The sequence below is a fragment of the Aquarana catesbeiana genome, linkage group LG09, assembly GCF_042186555.1.
Source record: "Aquarana catesbeiana isolate 2022-GZ linkage group LG09, ASM4218655v1, whole genome shotgun sequence".
In the NCBI taxonomy this organism is placed as follows: Eukaryota; Metazoa; Chordata; class Amphibia; order Anura; family Ranidae; genus Aquarana; species Aquarana catesbeiana.
This window is the reverse complement of record NC_133332.1, coordinates 169,145,065-169,170,861: the sequence shown is the minus strand read 5'-3', so window position 1 is coordinate 169,170,861 and position 25,797 is coordinate 169,145,065. Positions and strand designations below refer to the sequence as shown.

The window sequence follows — 25,797 nt, the reverse complement described above, 5'->3', positions numbered from 1 at the left end:
AGTGACCAGAAAGCAAGTCAGGAAGATTGGAGAATAGTCACAATTTCTTATCTGAATACTTTGTACAGGTCATTCACACAGTATTGAAGCAGAAGGAGTCAGACAGCCAAGCAACTTGCATTTGTAGTTTCTCACACAAAAAGGTTCTGTTAAGAGGCACTAATTTTTGTCTGGTCATTCTTTATTAAATTGAACCCTAAATTGAATTGCAGTATATAAAAAATGCATGCCAATCCCTATTTTCTTTGCTGAAATTATATTATTGCTGATGCATACTTTAAAAAAACATTTACTTTTCTTGTTTAGTAACTACAGTATATAACAGGGGTCTTCCAACTTTCTAAAAAAACAAAAGGGCCAGGCCAGTTTATTGTCCTTCAGACTTTTAAGGGGACCAGACGTTGGCCAGTGAGAGTACAAAATGCCCCAGTGTTAGTGGGAATAAACATTCCCTGGGGCTTGTTGGTCATTGGGATATAAATAATTGCATCGTGTCTGGTGAGTATAGTGAAAATGGTGCCCCATTGTTTGTGTCAGTGGGATGAATAGTGCCCCATTATTGGTAATAACAGGTGGAATAGTGCCCCATTGTTGGTGTCAGTGTGAGGAACAGTGCCCCATCATTGGTGTTACCAGGAGAATAGTACCCTATCGTTGGTATCAGTGAGAGTACTAGTGACCCATTATTGTCAGTAGAAGAAATAGTGCCCTAATGTTGGTATCAGTTGAAGGAACAGTGCCTCATCATTGGTTTCAGTGGGAGGAATGGAGCCTTATTGTTATTAGTGGGAGGAATAGTGCTTCATAGTTTTGTACCAGTGGGAGGAATGGTGCCCCATTGTTGGTGTCATAGGAAGGAATGGTGCCTCATTGTGTCAGTGGAAGGAATAGCATCTTGTATAAGTGGGAAGAATAGTGCCTCAAGGGCTAGATAAAGGCAAGTAAAGGGCCGCAGTTTTGAGACCACTGGTATACAATATTTGTTTTGAGTTGGGAAAGGTTGCTAATAACATGCATGCAATTATGTTCGCTTATGCATGCTTAACCTAATAAAATGTCTTCTGTTCTCTTTTGCTGCATGCTTTTCTCGTGCTGAACCTGGTGTTTTTGCCATTGGTGAGTTTTCAGAAATTTGATTTTATTTACACTTTTGTAGCTAAATTGAGAACGCATTATATTTGTTTCATGTTCACAGAGGGGACCACTGGCATAAAAAGATAGGACGTAGGACATGGTACCCCCGCAACGAGGTAGAGACTAACACAGGTGTTTAATAACAAACAGCACCGACTCCTCTCAGCTGACTGGGATTGCTGAAAAATAGCACAAGTCCATTAAGAGGGGGGGGATCAGGAGGGAGACTGTTCCCAGATTCCCTTTATCAGGTAGAGAGGTATATTTCCTGGGGGTGAGTTAATTCCTTGTGGTTGTATTTCCATTCACCTGTATGGTCATTCCATTACCTTTGAGGCACCTTCCTCCAGTTCCTTTGTCTCAAGGGAGAAATTCTCATCTGCAATTACTGGGTTACCACACCAGCTTTCCGGAAGCCTTTCTTGATTAGATCATCTTGTTTGCAAATAAAAATGTTTTCATTCCCCTCCTCCCTCCTTTTAATAGGAGCCTACTGAAGAACTGCTAAAGGAAGAGATGTAAGACGAGAAACTTTGCTGGAAGAGGCAGATGCAGAGAATTCCTCTTCAGAGGAATCCCAGAACCAGGTTATATCTCAGACCCAAAAGGCCTTGGTCCAGATGTCCTCCGTGAGGGAACTGACAAACTTAAAATTGCCTTTCTCTTTTTCAAAGTTTTGAGATTGTGGCAGCATCCCCAATCTTTCTCTGTACATCCTCTTTTCACCTGAAAAGGTGTTTTGTTCCGCCAAAATGCTTTGCTCAACAATACGTGATAAAAAGTATAAGAAATGGAGTATATCTGCAGTAAATTCAACAGTTTCCTATGTCAAGAAGACCCTTGTGGTACCTGTGGATGAGGTCCTGGTATTTAAGGATGCTTCAGACAAACGTCTTGAGGCCAATATCTTTATTTAAAACCTTTTTTTTCTTTGGTAGGAGCAGCCTTACCAACTGCAGCTGTTGGTGTGAGTCAAAGCCTCAAGGTTTGAGCTTGTCAAAGTTATTGACCCTGACCATGGTGATACCAAGTCAGGTACATACCTGGAGGATTTTCCTCATGTTCTTAGTTTTTCGGGTGCCTTAATTGACTCCATCCAACAGCTCTCTCAGCTGAGCGTCCTGTCTATGCACATGGGCAGGATTTTATGGTTGGGCCGAGTTACCTTGTAAGAAACAGGTTGATTACTTACCTTTTTGAAGGGCAACGCTTGTTCGATCCTGCTCTGGAGGATTACATCAAAAGGTAACTGTGTGCGAGTAGCCTGTTGCTGCTTAAAGTCGAAAAAGCCGTGCCTTTTTTCTCCCCCAAAAAGCATTCCTTTTGCAAACTGCAAGCCTAGGGCCCCAAGCCCAGTTCTTTCAGAGTATATGGACTCCAAAGCCCTTTAAGCCATGAGACCAGCCCTTCTCACAGTGAAGGGGTTCCCGCCCTCATTTGGGTAAGGTGAGGGTTGCAGGCTTTTGCGGACGTTTGGCAGAGGGATATTGTGGACAAGTGTATCTGCATCATAGTAGTTGAAGGTCACAAGCTCGAATCTCAGTGCCTTCCTCCTCCACAATTTATGCATTCAAATGTTTCTTTGAATCCACAAATCGGTCCATATTTTTTTCAGGCACTTGATCACCTGTTGTCTCAGGAATTGATCGTTTTGGTTCCAGCGAGCGAAAGGTTGCATGGTTAATCCTCAAACCTCATCTTGTTTCTGAAACTAAACCGAAATGTACATCTCGTCCTGAATCTCAGGAGGCACAACAAGTTTTTCCGAGTGCAGAAGTTCTGGATGGAAATGGTGTAGTTGCCGCCCTCCAGCAGGCACATTTTCTAAAATCTGTGGATATCAAGAATTCTTATCTAGACATCTCATTATTACCACCTCAACAGCAATTCCTGCAGTTTGCAGTGGAAGACCATCACTTTCAATTTGTGGCCCTGCCGTTTTTGCTGTCCACCTCATTGCTCCCAGAATATTCACCAAGGTGCTAGCCCTGGTCTTGAGGCTCTGGGTATTCCTGTCATAGGTTACCTGAACAACTTGCTTCGGCTTCTGGAGCATGTGACTCAAATGGTGCAAACTCTGGAGAGATTTTGATGGGTTTTGAATTTTCAAAAGTCTACCTTAGTCCCAACCCAAAGGCTGGAATATTTGGGTTTAATGCTGGACATTCGGGAATGATCCTCCCCCAAGGCAAATGTTTTTTGCTCCGAGGACTCAGAGTTGCATCAAACACCGACAAATCCTTCGATTCGACTTTGCCTGAGGGACCTGGGAAAGATGGTAGCCTCCTTTTTTAAGGCAGTTCTCTTTGCCCAGTTTCATTTCAGGCCCTCCAATGAATGTCTTATTAACATGGAACGGCTGTTTGGATTTCACAATGCAGCTGCACCCCAGATCGAATTGGTGGCTCTCTTTGCCAATGCGGGAGTGGAAAAAACATTCCTCCCTCTGTTCTGGAGGGTCTTGACAATGGACACCAGCCTTGTTGGGCTTTAGTAGAGTTCTGGACACTGTCCCAGTCCAGGGGACTTGGTCACCACAGGAGAGGTCGTTGGCCATCAACATTAATATAATATATATAATGTCCTGGATTCCGCCTTGTGAACGGCACATTCTGTCACTGGCTGTGATGATCGGTCACCAGCCAATGACTGATCAGTGTACCGGCTCGCTGCTGGTAGCGTGTGACTGCTGTGCCCAATAACAGAAGATCACCCAATCACAGCAGATCACATGACAATTGTAAACAATGCATGGCTTTCTTTCATGCCATCCATTTTGTAAAATTTTGTTGCTATCTGTGATTGGTTACATTGGTACAGACAGGGCCAATCACAGTCCATCTGTACCATGTGATTAGCTGTGGCCAATCACAACAAAGCACACTGACTCCATTTCATTCAATGAAATTCATTGCTATCGTGTCGTAGTGTCCCTGGTCACTGCCACACCAGTTATATGATAACGCTCTACTGCACTGGTGACCGTATGTAAAAGAGAAGAAAAAATGTGTGTTTTGTTTTTTTTTTTAATTTATTTTTTAATTTATTTTCCAAAATTACAAATAAACAACTTAAAAAAAACTCCATGCCTCTTACTAAATACCTTGGACTGTCTACTTTCCAAAAAGGAGTCATTTAGGGGATATTTTGTACTGTCCTGACATTTTTGGGCCTCAAGAAATGAGGCCATCAGTACATCAGGATTGATCGATTTTCAGACATACACCATAGTTTGTGGACTGTATAACTTTTCCTACAGACAAAATAATATACACTGATTTTGGTTATCTTCAAAGAAATATAGCCAAATAAATTTTGACCTAAATTTATGAATAATAATAATTATTTATTATTAATATGTTGTAGCAGTAACAAAGAAACCTTTTTTTTTTTTTTTTTTTTCAAAAAATTTCTGTCTATTATTTTTAGCACAAAATAAAAAAAAACAGCGGTGATTTAAATACCACCACAAGAAAGCTCTAGTTGTGTGAAGAAAAGGATGTGCCCGATATTGAAGTGGTTAAATAGAGGGCGCTTTTTCTTGCCCTGCTGTTTTGGGTGGTTACAGCAGTGACGTATATAATAAATTTGAGACGTTTTATGGCCCCAGCTATTCTTTTTACATAAAGTTGTCTCTTCGTTCCATTTTAACCAGGGAGCTGTGTTACCTTCTTTCTGTCCCAAGCCTCAGATACCGGGGGACAAGGCTCTTTATACCTTGATTGTGGTTTGTGGTCTAAAGCAGTGGTCATCAACCCTGTCCTCAGGGCCCACTAACAGGCCAGGTTTTATGTATTACCTTGGGGGGATGCAGACTAGAATACTGTAATCACTGAGCAGCAAATGATATCACCTGTGATGTATATCAGTTATCTTGCAAACCTGGCCTGTTAGTGGGCCCTGAGGACAAGGTTGATGACCACTGGTCTAAAGGGCAAAGTTCTGCCATTCTTAATGATGGCTCAGTCTACCAGGAGTGTTCGTGCTTCCTGAGCTATTAGACCTCAGGCTTTGACGACTCAACTTTGTGAGGTCGCTACCTAGCTCTCAGTTCATACTTTTATGAAGTTTTACCAAGTGGATGTTTGAGTCTGTGAGGACGTGACCTCTGATTTGGTGAGTCTTGCAGGCTGCTGCATGAGGTTGTAACCTGTTCTGGTTTAGTTGTTTGGGATCTGTTGCCCCCCACCCCCCAGTGCATGCCTTGGGACATTTCTATTGTAATGGATATGAAGATGCCCTATGTCCTGGGATGTATGATAAAGAAAATGTGATTTTTTTTTTTTTGCCTGTAAAATCCTGTTGGAGTACATCATAGTACACAACAATCGCACCCCTTTTCCTCTTTTCTTTATTTATGGTTTACTCAAAAACTGAAGTGGTGTCTGTCTGGGAGGGGTTATCCCTGAGAGGGGATTTCCTGTCTTTGTGCCATTGTCCAGTCACCTGAAGGTGCCAGCATAACCTTATTGTAATGGATAGGAAGATTCCCTGCATCCTTTCTTGTACTCCAAGAAAAGGATTTTATTGATCAACCAAAAATCCTATTTTGTAAGTATGTGCTCTGTTAATGGAAACACCTCATGGATATATAGTGGGGGTCTATAAAAGTGGAAATGGACTTTTAAGTGTCTAAAAGGTCTATTTTTATAAATAATTTTTTCACTCCGGAAACTTTTTTCAGTTTTGAATATTGTAAGATGAACAACCCTTTTGCACATTTTTCTATTTTTAGATAATTGAATAGTTGTACACATGTCTATTTCCTATTCATAGTTTTCAATCTGACATTATTTGATATGAGCAAATGCATGTTACAAACAAATCATTTCTGAGTAGATAAAGAGACGTTCATGTTTATGCAATGATTAGCATTTGAATCTGTTCGACTGAGGAATTGAATGTGTGTGAACTACAGCTAATGAAACCATGACCTAAATAAATGAAACCCTTTACAGGTGTACTTATGGGCATCTGCTTTAGTGCACAGGGCCATCTGAGTATGTCTAAGCTGCCCCCAAAGCACTGTGTCAGCAAGAAAGTACATTTCATGGGTGGATATGGTCCCTTTTCATTTAAAGACTCTGCAGAATTTACTCCTTTGTATATAAAAAACATTTTTGACATTTTTTTAATTTTTTTTTTTTCAGCTACCTACTTCACAGATGATGTATTGCAGCCAACTGTTTCTCTACAAAGCCAAAGCTCTGTATCTGCAGGTCAGCAGAGTGGAATGTTGTTGGCCAGCGATCTTGATTCCTCACTTGCTAATCTAGTGGGAAGTAAGTGGTCTTTATTTAAAATATCTAATTTAAATGTATGTGTTTCGGTAGATCTATTTTGAATTTGATCCAGTCTGATCAGATACAGAGAAAAATATCAAGAATTTAGTCTAGCCGCTTCAGCCCCGGAAAATTTTACCCTCTTCCTGACCAGAGGACTTTTTACAATTTGACACTGCGTCGCTTTAACTGACAATTGTGCGGTCGTGCAACGCTGTATCCAAACAAAATTTGCATACCTTTTTTCCCACAAATAGAGCTTCCCTTTGGTGGTATTTGATCGCCTCTGCGGTTTTTATTTTTTGCGCTATAAACAAAAATACGCACCAATTTAAAAAACAACTTTTTTTTTACTTTTTGCTATAATAAATATCCCCAAAAAATGTTTTTAAGCAAATTTCCTCATCAGTTTAGGCCACTATCTATTCTTCTACATAAGTTTGGTAAATAAAATCGTAATAAGGGTATATTGATTGGTTTGCACAAAAGTTAAAGCGTCTACAAACTATGGGAAAGATTTATGGCTTACGGCAGAGAGATCTGACACATTTTTGGGACCTTTGACACTTATACAGCGATCAGGGCTTTAAAATGCACTGAATACTGTGTAAATGTCACTGTTAGGGAAGGGGTTAACACTAGGGGGCCAATCGAGGGGTTAAATGTGTTCCTACAGTTAGTGTTTCTAAATGTATGGGGATGAGTCTGACTGGGGGAGGAAACATATCGCTGTTCCTACTTCATGGGAACAAACAATATGTCTCCTCTCCCCTGACAGAACAGGGATTTGTGTGTTTACACACACAAATCCCCGCACCTGCTCTCGTGCACGCGATTTGCGGGTCGCGCCCGCCGGCCACGCGCCTCGGGTCCCCCGCCGAGCCGTGGTCACACGCCTCTGGCAGCTCTTAAAGGGAACAATGTACCCATACGTTGTTTTGGCAGCCGTGCCATTCTGCCGAAGTATATCGACGTGATCCGTTCGGCAAGTGGCTAGACTAGTCTTTTTTTTTTTTTCCAATTATTTAACTGACTTCAATAGCCCATTATCTGCACATATTTTCCCGATTCTTTGGGGCAGGTAATTTGACTGTATTGAATGAGAAAGAAGGCTGAGAAATTAAATTTGACATATTTATGTTCATATTTAATGGGTAAATTCATGACGGATTGGGGTCGCTGTTCATTTTTATTGTCATTGTATTGTAGAGCAATATATGAAGTAATTGCATTCATGTTTTGTAGATCTCGGTTTTGGCGGAACACCAAAAAGGTGAGCATATGTTTTTCTGCGTCTTGCATTGTGTAGATCAAACAAAACATTTTATATAGAGTATTGCACCATTTATTGTGTAACACCTGTTTGAGTGCATCTGGGCATTTTGCAGTTCACTGTGTCAAGATTTAAATCTTTGAAATTTTTGTCTTGACTAAGATACTTTTAAAAACAAAATTACATTATAAAACTGTAGATTTATATACTATTATAGTTTGAAATGGAGGGCAAGTTACCTAATGCTAAGCATTGTGCATACTGCTGACAAACATACAAACACTTGGTGCTGAAAATTCTACCTGATTCAGTACTGTAAGACCTGGGTAATCGGAATATATATGCTTAAATATTTATAGTTCTTTTCTCTACTTATATTGCAGAATTCATTTTTTTTTCTTCTCTTGTTCATTGAAGAACACATCTTGATGATATTTAAGAAACCTAGGTTATATTTCCTCTTACAGGAGACACCAGGCACATAAAAACTGAAGGCCTGTTCTTTTTAAGGTTTTAACCCCTCCCACGTGCCCGGTTTTGCTTAGCGTCCTCAGGAGAGTGGATGTGTTTTTTCAGCTTTTATTTTTTTCTCTTTGTTAAGCTGGATACACACTATACTACTGTTGTTCATATTCCTTTAGATTTACCTTCAACTATGTAGTGCAAGGGCCTGCCTGATTACATACAAATTGAAGGTGTTTAAGTTTGAAATCATATTATATGGTTTTGGTAAAGCTAAAGGAAAAAATCTAAAGAAATTTGTATAGTGTTTATCCAGCTTTAGGATTATTTTTGTACTATCAACAGCTACTGGTAAATTCGGGCCAAATGCTAAAATCCTGAAAGTTTCTCCAGTCGGCCATTGAGCACAAGTTTTCCCCAGTCCTCTTCCAGGATAGTAACCTGAGAGATGAGCAAAGGGCAGATGGATTCCAGGAAGTAAACACTACACCAGGGGTAGGCAACCTCGGCCCTCCAGCTGTTTTGAAACTACCCATGAGACATTGCAAGACTCTGATAATCACAAGCATGTATCCTGTCTTTATAGTTTCACCACAGCTGGAGTGCTGAGGTTGCCTACCCCTGTACTACACAAATCATCTTATTGTGTTGTCTTCCATGTGTTCCAGTACCAGTTCATCCAAAAGAGATCTCTCTCCGTTGCCTGAATGTGGTAAAGGACTATCAGAGTTTACCTCTTCCTTAAACAAACCGATTCCCCATTGTTTGTTTTTCCAAAAGGTCCTAAAAGAGGTTCTCTAGCTTCCCAATTTGATTTTATTAGGCAGTTTTCACTATTAGGCCCACTGAACTAGGGCAGTGAGTAAATTTGAGGTTTTGTCATCATCGGGCCTCTTTGTCCCAGATCTGTACTATACTGTAGCCTAGTCTTCTGAACATGTTTTTGTTTTTTTGTATGTTCTCTAAGTCCTATATGATAAATGCTAGTTTTGACTAAAAGGTTCTGAAAGGTACTGTTTAGTGACCTTCTTTTTCTCTTGTTGGGCTGGATCTGTATTTGTCTTGCTGTGCCCACCCCTCTAGAATGCATTTGGAAGTCCCTAGGTTGCTTAATTATCATCAAGCTGTGTCCCTCAATGGACGATGAAGAAAACAGGATTTTTGTACTCACAGTAAACTTCCTTTCCTGGAGTTCACAGAAAAGGATTTTACAGGGAGTATGAAAATCCTGATTTTCAAGGATTAACTTTGGGAAGGCATGTCCAGATCATTAGGGCTCCTAATCTTGATCTTCTGCTCCTCGTTTATAGTTGTGCACATTATTACATTGGGATTTACTGTGCTGATACTTTCAAAAAATGTTTTGAAGTTAAGAGCCCCTTTGCACATGTGCAACACATGTATTCTCTTGCTTAGAGGCATACTGCTTTTAGTTTGGCCCAATTATTTTGAATAGGCTGGCTGTGCATTTCAATGCCAAAGAAATTCTGCCTGTTGTATTTTCGGCAGTGCAACACATCAGAATGCAGTGTGGTGTGCTGTGTAGTACAGGAACATTGCACGTTACTTAAACGAATGCCACTGACTATATGTTAGCATTAACCACACTGCACAAGTGTGACACCAGCATTTATGTTCCAGCTAGAAAGACACAGCCCTTCACTTGTAGATAATAGGTATTTTGGAGTTCTTGTCAATGTGTGTTTTGCTGAGACACCAAAACGCATTCTGAGACACTATAACAATTGATATACAGTGAGGGGAAAAAGTATTTGATCCCCTGCTGATTTTGTACGTTTGCCCACTGACAAAGAAATGATCAGTCTATAATTTTAATGGTAGGTTTATTTTAACAGTGAGAGACAGAATAAAAACATATCCAGAAAAACGCATTTCAAAAAAGTTTTAAATTGATTTGCATTTTAATGAGTGAAATAAGTATTTGATCGAGTATTTGATCGATTAGCTCCCAGGTGTCTCCTATACAGGTAATGAACTGAGATTAGGCGCACTCTCTTATACAGCTTGTTACTTGTATAAAAGACACCTGTCCACAGAAGCAAGCAGAGTCCAATCTCTCCACCATGGCCAAAACCAAAGAGCTGTCCAAGGATGTCAGGGACAAGATTTTAAACCTATACAAGGCTGGACTGGGCTTGGTGAGAGGGTGACAACAGTTGGTGCAATTATTTGCAAATGGAAGAAACCCAAAATAACTGTCAATCTCCCTCGGTCTGGGGCTCCATGCAATATCTCCCAGCATGGAGTTTCAATGATCATGAGAATGGCGAGGAATCAGAACTACAGGGGAGAATTTGATCAATGATCTCAAGGCAGCTGGGACCATAGTCCCCTAGAAAACAATTGGTAACGTACTACGCGGTGAAGGACTGAAATCTTGCAGCGCCTGCAATGTCCCCCTGCTCAAGAAGGCCACCTGAAGTTTGCTAATTAACATCTGAATGATTCAGAGGAGAACTGTGTGAAAGTGTTCTAGTCAGATGAGACCAAAATCAAGCTCTTTGAGAATAACTCAACTCGACTTGTTTGGAGGAGGAGGAATGTTGCCTATGACCCCAAGACCTCCATCCCCACCGTCAAACATGGAGGTTTTTCTGCTAAGATGACAGGAGGACAACTTCACTGCACCAAAGGGACGATGAACGGGGCCATGTACTGTCAAATCTTGGATGAGAACCTCCTTCCCTCAGCCAGGGTATTGAAAATGGCTCATGCATGGGTATTTCGGCATGACAATGACCCAAAACATACAGCCAAAGGCAACAAAGCAGTGGCTCATGAAAAAGCACATTAAGGTCCTGGAGTGGCCTAGCCAGTCTCCAGACCTTAATCTCATTGAAAGCATGTGGAGGGAGCTGAAGGTTCGAGTTAACAAACATCAGCCTCCAAACCTTAATGACTTGGAGAGGATCTGCAAAGCTTGGTGCCCAACTACAAGAAACCTCTGATTGCTGACAAGGATTTTGCCACCAAGTACTAAGTCATGTTTTGCAAAGGGGTCAAATACTTATTTCACTCATTAAAATGCAAATCAATTTATAACTTTTTCGAAATGCATTTTTCTGGATATTTTTGTTATGCTGTCTCTCACTGTTAAAATAAACCTATCATTAAAATTATAGACTGATCATTTCTTTGTCAGCGGGCAAACGTACAAAATCAGCAGGGATCAAATACTTTTTTCCTTCACTGTGTCTGCATACTTGTTTGTATGAATTCAGTAAAGTGGGATTGATAAAAAATGTCAAATCCTGAGCTACTAGCTAGGCCTTAATGGAGAAGTCCAGCCAAAGATCGTTTGGCTGTGCTCCTCCTATGGATCACAAGAGTGCAACCCGATTTCCACAGAGAGCGTGCTGAAGTCCATTCTCTGCTGAAGTCACCGTCATGCACCCCAGTCCATGCATCGCGTCATCGCGACAAAGTCTGGATCCTGGGAAAATATATGAACTAAATATATAAACTCGCACTGATGGTGTGAAAAAATTTTTTTTATAATGGGTGTTAAAAAAATGGGTGGTAAAAAATTATTGAATGAAGCCGCTATACACAAAGTGCTAGACACTTAAACATAGTGGTAAAATATATAAATACAGTGCTCACAAACAAAAACCCATAGTTAGTGATAACAAAAACATAAAGTCCATACAAAACTATGAAGGTGCTTCACAAATAGTGTGTAAAAACATCTGGTGTGTGGAAAGTGCAGAGAAAATGTTGCAGAAAAATTTTCAGGTGCACCAAGGCACCCCCACGTGTCCCCACTTACCAAACCACAATGACACCCTGCCTTTCAGTCTGGGAGTCAGTAAAGGCTTGTAGCAATATCCAAGGAATGTTGCAGGATGGCAGGTTCACTGATGAGATGATAAATGATCCTTCAATGTTAATACTCAGCCATACAAAAAACAGGTACCCAAAAGTCTGGATCTTCCCACATGCCAGGACTGACACCTGGCTCAGGCTCTCAGTGAGAGTATGAAAACGCCCACTCCATCCCCTCCACAGTCTAGCGCACCAGTGAGTAAGGAGGGGGCAGAGCAGAGAGCTGTGACTGACAGTCACCAGCTCTCTGAACACAGAAAAATCGGCGGTGTTTGCTCGGTTCTCAGTATTAGAGGTGCCGGGGACAAATGCTGCATCCACCTAGGTAAGTATGATTCTCAAAAAAAAATTAAAAACCCTTTACTTCTCTTAAGAGTTACTCATCACCAGTTGCCCCGCCCAACCCCTAATTCCGCCCCTGAACAAGCCCTCATAAATTATCTCATGAAATTACACTGTTAAATGTTTTATGCAGAATTAAACAATATCTGTGAATGGTGCTGCGCTGTTGTAAACAAAGTATTACACTTATTTTTTTTAGTTTTAATATTTTGTTTACAACAGCGCAGCACCATTCACAGATATTGTCCAATTCTTGGTCCCAGATTCACCTTTGGGTGTTTGCAACAGTTGCACTATTTATTTTTATCTTCACCTTTAGTGATGGTGCAGGAGTATCCTTTTTCTGTTTTATGCAGAATTAAGTTACAAAAATAATTAACAACTTTATCAGTGCAGCCTATCAGTGCCCATCTGTGCAGCATATTAGTGCCACCCCATCAATGCAGCCTCACCAGTGCTGGCGATTAGAGAGGAGTGCCGCCGGATCACACAGAGTGGGGATCTCCCCCCTGTGACACAGCTTGGATTTAAATTGCCCGGCAGCCGCAGTCAAACGAAGTCCTGCCTCCTATGATAGACGTCACTCTACTTAAATTTCCCGGTATTGGACCAGTGTGCTGTCTATCATAGGAGGCGAGACTTTGCCGGGCAATTCAAATCCAAGCTGTGTCACAACGGGAGATCCCAGCTCTGTGTGATCCGGCAGCACTCGCCCAACCCCCCCTCCCCCTTCAAGGCAGCTCTACACTCGCCCTCAAGTTTTTTCCACTCGCAAAATTTAGGCAGGCGAGTGGAAATTTTGAGGGCTGACCATACCTATGCCAACCCCCCCCCCCAATCCATCATTCCTTTGACTCCCATCCCACCCCCCCACCCTCCAATCCATGATACCTGTGGCTCCAATTCCAACACGCTTCACCCCCCTCCCTCCCCAACCATACGGTATCATAGATTGGGGGGGTGGAATTGGAGGCACAGGTATGCACACATCTTGTTCAATCCCCAATTCAATGTCTACAACCCCCTCAAGCACATTTACTGCTTCCAATCACAGCACACTGTCATAGTTACCATTCTCCTGCAGCCACGGGGAAAGGTCGAGAGGGGCGGACCCAGGCGGCTGACTGTTGGTATTTAAATGCCCATGCTACAAGCCTGTGTGGGGCAGGGATGTGCGGCAAGAGGGAGGTGGAGAGAGGCGGTCCAAGGCGGCTGACTGTTCCTATTAAAATGCCCACGCTGTGAGTCTGTGCGCAGCGGGGGGGCACTGGCTATAAGTTCTTAGGACAGCACAGCCCTGTCCATACTCCCACTCCTACATATTTTCACTTGTCAAATGCGAGCGGGCGAGTTTTAAAGGCTGGATTATGTGATGTTTGATATTTTCACCCTGAATAATATAGAAGAGAGTTGAAGTATTTTGTTACTGGTCTTTTAGATCTGATATGCAGTGGAATCAGCCTACTGAGAAGAAACTTACTGGTGGGACAAACTGGCAAGCCAGAACAAGCACTTCCACGACATGGAACACTGCCCCTGTAGCTCCTGTGTCACAAGTGGTAAGTTATACGTTTTGGACATTACATAGAAGGTTTCACATTTTAGAAGTTTTTGACTATTTTTGTGGGCTTTTGTGCCATTTATATAGGGTTTAGTTTGTTAATTCTAATTTGTAGTTTTTTTTTTTTTTTTACTCAGTTGGGACAACTTTTTTTCTTTAAAGAAATGCGTAGACTTGAAATTTATGGAAGACTAATGTCTTTAAAGAGACACTGCCACATTTTCCCTTCTGGGTAAAGTGGCTGTACCTTTTGTAAATTGCCCCCTAAACCCCTGATACTCATTTTTCAAGTACTCCCTCTCTGCTTCCGCCTATGTCACAGCTGGCACTAAAATCCTTCGTGTCATTAGTGTTGGATACAACAAATGGCAACCACCCCAACCTACAACTGGCCTTCACATTAAAAACAAGGGTGTAGTTTGCACACATTTGCAAATATATGCGTAAGCTGCAGGGCCACTTCAACGCACCCTAGTGTACTGCAGTCCTAACTATAAATTTTAAGAGCCTCCAAAGTTTGAGCACATATATAATAATGGATAGATTCTCCTCATCAGCTGCTGTAGGCTGCTTGAAGACTGAGATGATTAGCATTGTTTTTCCTTTGGAAACAGTCAGGTAGCTCTTAGAACCTTGACTGCTCTCAAGTGGGCTTGAAACCGCTTTTGGGGCTGATTTATTAAAGTGTTTAACCCCCCCCCAAAAAAAAAAAATACAGATCCTGGTCCCTTAAAGCAGATTACACTGAGCAGTGCATGTGCCGTGTAATTTGCCCCCCTCTAAACTGTAAAAAAACCCTCCCTGAATCTGCCACTTCCTGTATGCCCTGTCTGCGCTGACCATGAAAATCAGGGCTGCTGAGCCCTGACCACCATGGTCAGAGTGCGTCTCTGCATCATACGCTGCTGTCCCCTCTGCTCTCCTCTCTCCCCTCACCCCCCTCCTTCCTGCCTGTTGGCTCTGTCTCTGCATCTGTCCCCGCCGCTGGCATAGAACACTATGTAAGTTGTTTTTTTCAAAAACAAGTGTTCTAAATACCGATTTTGAGCTGTCTTCAGGCCGGTCATGTAACTCGTGACCGGCCTGAAGTGACCCAGGTTGACGTCAGAGGGAGATTACGGCCCCTCCCACAGAAGCCATCCATCAGAGCTGTAAAGCGTCCGCGAGTTATGTGATCGGCCTGAAGACTGCTCATATTTTAGTATTTACAACGCTCGTTTTTTAAAACAACATACATAGTGTGCTGTGCCAGCCTCTAATAGAGGGGCTTGCAGTGACAGGTTAACAAATACTTTAATAACAAGGAAAAATTGGATGTTTCTCCACAATTGCATACATTTTAACGAGGATGAAAGTGAAACTCAAGTTTTGTTAAGATAAAATTGCTTCCATCCAGGTGTGTTCTATACATTACAAGGATTTTAGCAAACTTAAATACAAATTATTACTTATTTCTGTTCTGAAGATGTTTATGTAATGCTGTAAGCTTTACCAAGTCTTTCCACAAATGCACTGCCATGGGCAGGACCCACCTTCATTATAACCACCTGATCGGTCTCCATTTTGTAACATTAAGCCCCCGTTCACACAAGTGCGATTTGACGGCTCCAAATTGCATGTCAAGTCGCACCCCATTGTCGGCAATGGAACTATTCAAATTGCCGCGACTCAGAAAAAGGTTCCTGCACTACTATTTGCCAATTTCATTGCCATTTGCATGTTGTATGAAGTCGCAACCCACAATTAAATCAGCAATGCAAATCACACTGATGTGCGGTTTTGGAATTGTAATGAAGTAACATGATTTCAAAGCGGCACCGGTGTAAACAGGGGCTAAAGGGATATGTTTAAGCATCTTGTACATTGTTATGCTTTGGCATGTGCAGAATGGGGCCACAGTTCACATCTATGGCGAAAGGTGAATATACTGGACATATTGAATACTTTTGTTCACCGGTAATGAATGGGAGCCTCCCTTCCTGTACCAACATATTGCCCATACTGGATGTAGTAGTAGTCATTCTGCATCTGTACGGTATAAAGCTGTTGGTCATTTGTACTTGGGATACTTTCTATGAAAGTTTTCAGTATTTTGATATGGACAAAAAAAACCCAAAAAACTTTATGTATATATGAAATCATTTTAGTATGTATTAGTGTTTGGTGATTTGTGTTTTTGTTTTAATTATGTCATCACAGAATGGAGTCCACTATCCTGGATATGTAAGTTTTGCTCATCCTGTGATATTGTTAGATTGTTACATAGTTTTCTCCACTATTTTTTTAACATTTGCCTTCATTCTTTCTGCTGCAATTTAAAATTGTATTTTCTTTCTCTCTCTCTCGGGATGCCTGCCTTTACATGCACATGAACTTTTTTTTTTAATCAAAATTTGTTTATTGATCAATTGCTCATATGATACATGCAATTACTGCAGTAAGAAAATAAAAACAGTTTATTTTCAGAACATATCTTTTCGAGCATCCATAGTGTCTGAACAATAGCAGACCATATATTTTCTTTTACCCCCCCCCCAACCCAAAACACCAACCAGCTCTTTCAACTCATTATAAGATAACATTATTAGACAGTTCTTCAACCTACGGATAAAGCAGAGTCTAGTGCATAACCTTTGAATGTGACTACACCTGTGTTTTCTACCTCTCTCTCTCACCCCCCCCCCCCCCCACATCAGCGATTAGCCTCTACAGAAGGAGTCTGTCTATTACCAGTTGTGGTGGGGCAAGGCTAGGGTCATCCAGCCATGGCTGCAAAATGAGATCAAATTTTTTAACAGCCTTCCTGCGGGTGTAAGCCAAATGCTCCCTGAGAAGTAAAGAGTTAACATATGCAATCCACTGTTTCCCTGTGGGGACCGCAGATGCCATCCAGTACCTCGCTATAAGTTTCCTGGCTAGATACATCAGCCTAGTGATCAAATAATACACTCCTTTCGGATACATTTCCACATCCATTGCCCCGAGCAAGTACACCAGGGGGTTCAGGAATCTGAGCTAGTCTGGATATGCATTGGGATACCTCCGCCCAATATCGGCGGAGTTTCGGGCACCTCCAGAGCAAATGTATGAAGTCACCCTGATGTACTTTGCATTTTGGACACAGGGGAGAGTCTCTACTTCCCCAACTATGGAGTTGCATTGGTGTTCTATAGGCTCTGTGTAAGATAAATAATTGTGACAGTTTATGAGAGGCTGAAACGAATACCTCAGGTATTGACTCCAGCGCCATGTCCCACTGATCCCCATCTATATCTCCAATATCTTCTACCCACTTCTACATTTGAGAGAGGCATAATCCTGAACAGAGGACAACAATTCCGCATATAACTTAGATATAAGTCCCTTCCGGGCCTCAGCCTGGAGGACATCCATCAGCAGAGGAGATGTTGATACAGCTAGAGAATAGGTCTGTTGCTGTGCCCACAGAGCATGTCTAAGTTGGAGGTATTTATAGAAGCCCATTGAAACTAATTGGAATACCTTACATAATTGTTCATACGTTTTCAGCACTGTCCCTTCATATAGCTGTGGGAAGTACCAGATCCCCCCCCCCCTCTTTCCAGAAGGAGAACCCCTGTGGTTCATGAAGCTCTGGATATCTAGGGTTATTCCACAAAGGGTTAAAGGGCAGTGGGCCCTTAAGCCCCAAAGCTTTCTGAAATTCCTTCCACACCTTTCTAAGGAGGTCATTTGTGGGGGTAGAGCGTGGAATGCTGGGCAAGTCCATCTCTATATGAGAGGCTGCCTTCAGTGATGGGTTAGACATAGTTATCAGGTTAATTATGCGGTCATCACCTGCATCCCTTTCCCACCCCGCCATCTGTTGGATTTGTGAGGCTATAAAATACATTTAAGGGTGTGGTGCAGCCAGTCCTTCCCTATCCTTTCCATATTGTAGAGTGGTCAAGCTGATCCTAGCTTTTTTTTTTTCTTCTTCCATATTAGGTCTCGCATTAAAGAATCTATGCGTTTGAGCCATTTGTTCAAAATCCACATAGGTGAATTGTGGAACAATTATAAGAGTTGTGGTGCCCATACCATTTTTATTATATTCACTCGTCCCACCACCGACAAGGGAATCTTACACCAACTATTACATTTAATTTTCTGTCTAGTAGTGGGCCAAGTTCAAGCGAAGATAATCTGTCGGGTTTGGGGACACCACTACCCCCAAGTATCTAAAGCTGTGTGCTATGGCAATTTGACTTGTCCCTGCTGGCAATTTGGCTTGTGCCTGCTGGCATCCAGTGACAAAATGGCCCTACCCCCAGGGTTATCCACCGGGATCTGCAGGTTTACAAACAGATGCCGAATATTATCGGCTGTAAACTGGGTAGGAATAAACCCAGACTGATCACGGTGGACCCGTTGTTCCCTAGCTACTAGAGCCAGGAGTTGGCCTGAGTTATCCCCCTCCTCGAAATAGCTCTGTTGGAGGAAGTATCTCCTCTTCTCTGCTGTGGACATTAGAGTGGAATTATACAGAGATTGCGCCTCAGTCCAAGCCTTATTATTGGATTGGGAGGGATCCGTAACCAACGCCTGTTCTCTCTTCCTCATTTCGTCCCGCACTCTATCCTCCCATTCCCTAGAACGGTTCTTGATGCCCGTGATTTCTCTAATAAGGCAGCCCCTCAGGAATGCCTTGCGCAAGTCCCAAACCACCGCTGCACTGGCAGACCATCTATTAAATTGTATGAACTCACTCAGTGCACCCAAAACCCCATCAGGAGATGGGAATAGGGTCAGCCAAAAGGGATTCACTCTTCACAATGGGCGGCCCGTGGAGGCAGTAGCATCCAGCCGTATCCAAAATGGGGAGTGATCAGACAGGAGACATGGCTCATACGCTGAGTCCCTTACCCGCTGCATAAGTGTACCGTTTCCCAGCCCTAGGTCAATGCGGGAGAGTCCATGTGTAGCCGAGTAGCATCTGTCCTCAGTATGCCTCTCTCGCCACACATCATGAAGCCCCAATTCAGAGAGCAAGGAGGCAAAAGCCATCCTTCCTGTGGTAGGTCTAGCCGGTCTAGGTGTCAAAGGCAACCTGTCCAGACGTGAGTCCAGGGTTTTGTTAAAGTCACCGAGGGCTAGCACCGGCACATCCGGGAACCATGCCATAAACTGAGCTAGGTTCCTGAGGGGGGCCGCTGAAAACTGCAGAGGGATATACATTGCTGCAGTGATACACGTGAACCCATTTAGCTTACACAATAAGAAGACATATTTGCCCTCTCTGTCCACCCGCTGTTGAATGCACTCAAATGAGATAGTGGCAGAGATCAGTACACTGACCATCCCCCCCTGGAATAGGAGGAATGTGTAGAATGGAATTGTGTTGGGTATTTGCGGGAGCGCAGAAGGTGGACAGAGTCGGACTGTAAGTGCGTCTCTTGGAGACAGATTAGATGTGATTGCAGCCTACCAAAATATTTAAATATTGCGTTTCTCTTAACCTTGTCCCCCATGCCTCTTACATTGCATGATAGGAGCAGTAGGCCCGTAGTAGCTACATCAGCCATTAGAAATGGCACCTAAGAGAGGAGGCCAATAGATCCCCTCCCCATAGCTTAATTACCACAGCATTCAGAGCAAACCTTAAAGAGGAGTTCCCATCTTAAAAGAAAAAAAAATTAAAAATACTGCAGCTGCTGACTTTTAATAATCGGACACTTACCTGTCCCAGGGTCCAGCGATGCAGGGGATAGAAGCCCCGCTCGTCTCCCCCTCCGTTTGGCGGCACCGGCATTGTAACTGTGTCGGCACTCACTGCGCATGCGCGAGCGGTGCCGCGCGCCGTGATTGGCCGCTCAGTCATCTGGGACCTGTAATGTGTCCCAGATGATTGACAAGAGGGAGGGGGCAGAGCTGAGCCCTTCCTGCGCCGAGGGGAAGTGATGTCACCAGCCCAGGCACTGAAGGAGACAGACTACGAGGGACTCCCTAGCAACAGCCATTTAGAGGTGAGTTTAAAAAAAACATTTTTCCAAATGTGTTTTTTTTTTTTTTCTGTTTTGTTTTTTGGGTGGAACACCCCTTTAAGTTGAGGTACATATAAAATGTGCCTGAGTACAGCAACATTACCATACGGTTAGGGAAAGTGTTCTTGTACCACCTAGTGGATGTTTGGAACATGGCCAGCAATTTCGAAGACATCAAATGGATCTTCTGTGGAGAGATAAGCGTCAAGGGGAGAGAGAGAGAAAGCGGCACATTGGTGAGGTATAAGTCTGTACATTCTTCGGCCAACTGGGCCCAGAAGAAAACAATATAACACCCCCAAACTCATAGGGGGATCAGTCCTTGCAGGGCCATCTTGTGGGGGCTTAATAGCAGTTGTGAGGCTAATACAACTTGTGCCAGAAAAACAGGACACAGAGAAAACAAACCAAACAAAACTCTGTGTGATATAGGGATGTCAGACTGCATGAGCCATCCCCGCTGGTTTTCTAGGGGTCAGCAAAAGCACCTTTGAAGTGGATGTAATGGGCTGTGAACTTCCCAGTATTCCTAGGGTGGTTGCTGTGCCAGATGCGATTCCTCCCTGTGAAGTCAGTGCATTGCAGCCGTAGGATTATCAAAGAAGTGTGAGTTGCCATTGGCGATAACTTTCAGCTTTGCAGGATAGAGCATAAAATATTGGACATTGAGAGCGCGCAGCCTCTTTTTAATAACCATAAACTTGGATCTTTGTCTCTAAACTTCCGCTGAAAAATCTGGAAATAGGGAGACCTTGGCACTATCAACTTTTAGTGCACCAGCAGCCCTGACCTTACTCAATATGGCGTCCCGGGCTTTATAATTTAGTAAGCGAAACAAGAAGGGCCTTGGCAGGGCACCCTGTGGTGGGCGCCTTGCAAGGGACCCTGTGCGCCCTCTCCACAGCAAACATAGGTGAAAAATGGCCGAAGGTGTTTGTGAGCCATGCTTCTATGAAGGCCACCAGGTTCTTACCCTCTGCCCTTTCAGGGACATCCACTGTGCGAATATTGTTTCTACATAAACTATTCTCCATGTCCTCCAAACGGCCTGCGTTAGCTGAGGCCACGGACTGTATGTGTTTAACATCTCTTTGCAGGGGTTGCCGTTCATCCTTTAATGTGCTGAGGCGTTCCTCCAGGGCAGATGTGCGCTCCCGCAACTTCTGCATGTCCTGCCTGACCAGGGATATCTCAACTTTCATTCCCTTCACCTCCCCTGTGAGGTCTGCGATAGATGAGCTACATGTAGTCACCGCTGTAAGTTTGTCCCTTAATGTAGGCTTGGGGTCAGCTCTGTCTTGCTGGGACATCGCCGCCATATTGAAGGCCTGAGGCCTGGTATTCCTATGCGATGCGGCCTGGGTATCATCCAGAAGCCTGGGGACGCCATCCAGGGATCCCATCTCTGGCTCGCTGTGTTCTTCCCCAGAATCCAGCTGCTGGAGGGATGCTAGATCTTTCAGGGCAGAGCCCCTGCCAAACAATCGTAGTGCTGCCTCTTTTGCTGAACGTGGCGGGAGGCCGCCATCATGGCCGGGTGTGTCAGATAGAAGCTTAGGCCCTGCTCCTCTCCTGGACGTGGTGGTGCAGTAATACACCCAGCCGGATGTAGCGGATTAGCCACGGGAGCAAATGTGGGTAGTCCTGGGTCGGTGCAGCTAAGGATGGCGGTGCTTTGAGCAGGATTGTGCAGGATTCCCAGTGGAGCTAGCTCAGACACGTCCTATCACATGCCGTGCGTAGCCACCGCACATGAACTTTAATGGCATCCCAGTCCATAGTGTTCAATATTGAGTTGTCCCACCCTTTGCAGCAATAACAGCTTCAACTCTTCTGGGAAGGCTGTCCACAAGGTTTAGGAGTGTGTCTATGGGAATGTTTGACCATTCTTCCCGAAGCGCATTTGTAAGGTCAGGCACTGATGTTGGCCGAGAAGGCCTGGCTCGCAGTGTCTATTCTAATTCATCCCGAAAGTGTTCTAGCGGGTTGAGGTCATGACTCTGTGCAGGCCAATCAAGTTCCTCCACCCCAAACTCGCTCGTCTGTGTCTTTATGGACCTTGCTTTGTGCACTGGTCCAAATCATTTGGTAAAGGGGGGGATTATGGTGTGGAGTTTTTCGGGGGTTGGGCTTGGCCCCTTCGTTCCAGTGAAGGGAACTCTTAAGGCGTCAGCATACCAAGACAGGACAATTTAATGCTTCCAAGTTTGTGGGAACAGTTTGGGGATGGCCCCTTCCGGTTTCCTTTTTTTTTTTTTAATGTAATCTTTATGACAAAAAATAAAATAAAGAGGATACACATAATGAACTTCGTCACCAACATACTGGAAGGCATGAATCAATTACACCGATGAATACAAGCAGCAGTAGGTCGTGAGCCATCTTACCAATGCAAAACTGACCTTTCCCATAAAGGGATAAACTACATGGCTGGCACTGAGGCTACCTAGGCTAATAGAGGTGTGTTTAGGCGGGTATGTATTGCCTCCAGGAATGAGTGGCCATTCTAGGTTTCCAGGTCCAGCAGAGGCTCTATCCTGCATGTCCTTAGTGGGGGGGGTGTGAAGAACCTCCTTCTCCGGCCAGTATCTAGCCCATGGACAAGCAGGAAGAAGGCGCCATTATGAACCCCCGTCTTCATTACAGAAAGGAGAAGGAGCGCTAACCCTTGTAAGAAGTGAACCTAGTGATGGTAAAATAACTAATTGCCACCAGGTAGCATGGTCTAGGTAAACATGTGCGAATCCAAAACATCACATAAAAGCCCAAAAATAAGACCTGAAAAATGAGAGAAAAGGGAAGGAAGAGAAAAATGCGGGTAATTGCTCACATCCAAAGATCAGCTCTGCAAAAGAGTGAAGTGTATGGAAAATGGTGGTCCTGTCAGGTCTAGGGTAGAGACCTAAGAGGATGAGCTATGCTGAACAAGACTTCCTTTAAGGGGGGGGGGCTCGGCAAGCTCTAATAGGGTGACATCCAGGCTGTAAGAAATATTCTTCGGGTCAGAGGTGTGTTTTAGCCAAGGGGCCCAAATAGTGTTGAAACGTTCCCTAGTGCCATTGCAGGTTGCCGCCAATTTTTCCGCTTCCTTAATCTCCTTCACCTTCCGGGTCCATGCCTCTCGTCTAGGCAATTGAGTCTGCTTCCAGTAGAGATACGAAGGTAAAGGGATTGGGGTAAACTTGCCCCAGGGACTTTAAAGGTGCTTACAGTATCAAGTAAATACAAATAAAATAATGTATGCAAAATCTAAACTATGTAAAATGAATCTTTTATTCAAACATTTATTCTTACAAAAATATCATCAAAAGGTTAAAAACAGCCAATCTATCAATCTGAATCAATCAATTAAGACAGGAGATTTGACAAAACCACTCAATGAATACCACTCAACATGTTTCGCTCAATTCGTGAGCTTCATCTGGAGTTTTTGGTACATATGTGGCATACTATAGATGAAAAAGAAAAAATATACAAATCAGATGACTCAGAAACAGCACATACAGTACATATGCTATCTAAAATAAAGAAAACAAGCAAAAAAAGGGCAAACAAAAGAAATAAACAAATACTTATTGCATACAAAAAGAAGAAGTAATCATATAATTCAAACAGATGTCTCTGACAAAATGTTAATTAACCAAAAAGTTCAAACAATCAATTATAATAATCATATTGTATATATTGTCAAATATGCCCACATTTGTGAACAAATTATCCGTACAGTCAAAGAGTTAAACCATCATAAGTGGGACACGCTTACCCAGCCAATCGAAAATTGAAGAGAAGTAACGTAGAAATTGAAAACCCAGTGGTTCACATTCAAGGGTAACTTGATATGTCTCACCCGCCTAGGACCTCCCGAACGTAATGGTCAACAGAGGGGCTATATGTGGAATACACTAACCAAAGTCTAAATGTTAAAAGAAAACATATTGTTGATATATTACCCATACAAGCACAAAGGGGTAGCTATCATAAAGGGCTAAGAGTATAATTTACCTTTTTGGTTGAATCAAAGTGTATTGTTGAAGGCTGATAAAGCCTTGTAAACAAGATTGAAAACAGAGCACAGCTGCTCCAGAGTCTCCAATAAGTGACACTTCAGCAAAATGCCCTTGTGTATGTCAAAAAGGAAGGTCCATAATCAAACAGCCCCAGTGTGCTACAATAAAGATAAATCCTATGTATAACGCAAAAGAACTTTTGTTCTACAAGATATTTATTGATGACCTCTTCTTCATATGGGTGGGTTCAGAATCCTCTCTAGAAACATTTAATGATCCTAATACCAATGATAATAGTATCAAATTAGAGTGCCAATGGAGTCGGAAAACAATTACCCGTATTTATCTGCGTATAACACGCACAGGCGTATAACACGCACATTCATTTAAGGGGGAGGTTTCAGGAAAAAAACTTAAATTTTAAATATGGAACTTTGAAGCAAAATAAGGGTCAGTGCCCATCTGCAGCCTCACCATTGCCATCAATGCAGCAGCCTCACCTTTGCCATCATTGCAGCCTGATCGATGCCCATCTGCAGCCTAGAGGGGACAGGGAGAGGGGCAGGATGAGCGCCTACAGTTTACATACAGTGAGACTCTCCTATGATAGACAGAACAGGGTCCAATGGCGGCCAAGGACACGGAAATTCCTATTACAGAAACCGCCAAGTAAAAACAGGAGATTCTCACTCTATGTAATCTGACCGCACTCATCCCGCCCCCCTCCCTGTCCCCTCCGAGGCAGCTAAAATTGAAGTATTGGCGTATAACACACACGTGCTATTTGCACCCGATTTTCATGGTGAAAAAATGAGTGTTATACGCCACTAAATACAGTAATTATCTTGATGTCTCAGTGATGCTCATTAATCGCCAACTGGTGACCAAATGTTTTTTCAAGTCGACGGATCAAAACAGTTATTTGTCAATCCACAGTGGACACCATTCGATATGGCTTGGCTAAAAAAATATACCTAAGGGCCAATTTACAAGAGTTAGGAGGAATTGCACACAAGATGGTCACTATGCAATACAAGCTCAGGTCCTATAAAAGCATTTTGTTGAGAAGGGTTATGATACTATAGTCCTAGATAAGTCTATAAATGAGATGCATAAAGTACCCCAGAGTGGTTGCTTTATTTTATAAAATCAAGCAAAAGGACACTAAGCATGAATGGGGCTTTATAAGCGCCTATCATGCACAGTATAAAGAGGTGGAAGTGATTTTTTAAAAATATTGGGAGTTATTGAGCACTGATAAAATTTTAACGAAATTCATTTCAGAAAATCCAATATTTATTTACAGAAAGGGACAATCCTTTGGAGATAAAGTGGTTAACAAAAATGCACCCAGATTGGAGGGGAAGTAATAGGGTAAGGGAATTTTCCAAATGCAAAACAAAGCAGATTTATTTAACCGATGCCCTTAATCCGAGAGGAATGAACGTTGCGTTAGATTTAAATTGTTATTAGTGATGATTGATTTTTATAGATTTTTAGGGGATATTTTATAAATGAAATTTTATTCGTTTGAGAACGATCTGACTTGTTTTATGAATTTTATAATGTAGTATAATATTATAATGATATGGTTTTATGTAATGAACGATCATATTTTATTATATTTTTCATATGTACCCATTGATACGTGTTTTAGGCATTTAATTACTTGCCGCCCGCCATATAGCAGAATGACGGCAGCTAAGTGGTTTCAATGTCCTGACTGGGCATCATATGACGTCCTCAGGATATTAAGGCGGGAGCGCGCATTGCGGCAATCAGACTGACACACCGCAACTCCGATCTAGGTAAAGAGTCTCTGACGGAGACTCTTTACCACGTGATCAGCCGTGTCCATTCACGGCTGATCACGATGTAAATAGGAAGA

The 25,797-nt window shown here is 42.7% G+C and overlaps 1 protein-coding gene across 4 annotated transcripts in view; it reads left to right on the top strand.

The window, feature by feature from the left end:
* Positions 1–25,797, top strand: part of LOC141108129 (phosphatidylinositol-binding clathrin assembly protein-like) — a 147,957-nt gene that overhangs the window by 101,651 nt on the left and 20,509 nt on the right. For 2 of the 4 annotated variants that reach the window (XM_073599400.1, XM_073599398.1), the window contains exons 15-18: positions 6,285–6,416; positions 7,662–7,689; positions 13,778–13,898; positions 16,100–16,123. In XM_073599400.1, the coding sequence (XP_073455501.1) occupies positions 6,285–6,416; positions 7,662–7,689; positions 13,778–13,898; positions 16,100–16,123 (305 nt within the window). The remainder of the gene's footprint in view (positions 1–6,284; positions 6,417–7,661; positions 7,690–13,777; positions 13,899–16,099; positions 16,124–25,797) is intronic. The other 2 variants (XM_073599399.1, XM_073599401.1) reach the window with 2 other exon arrangements.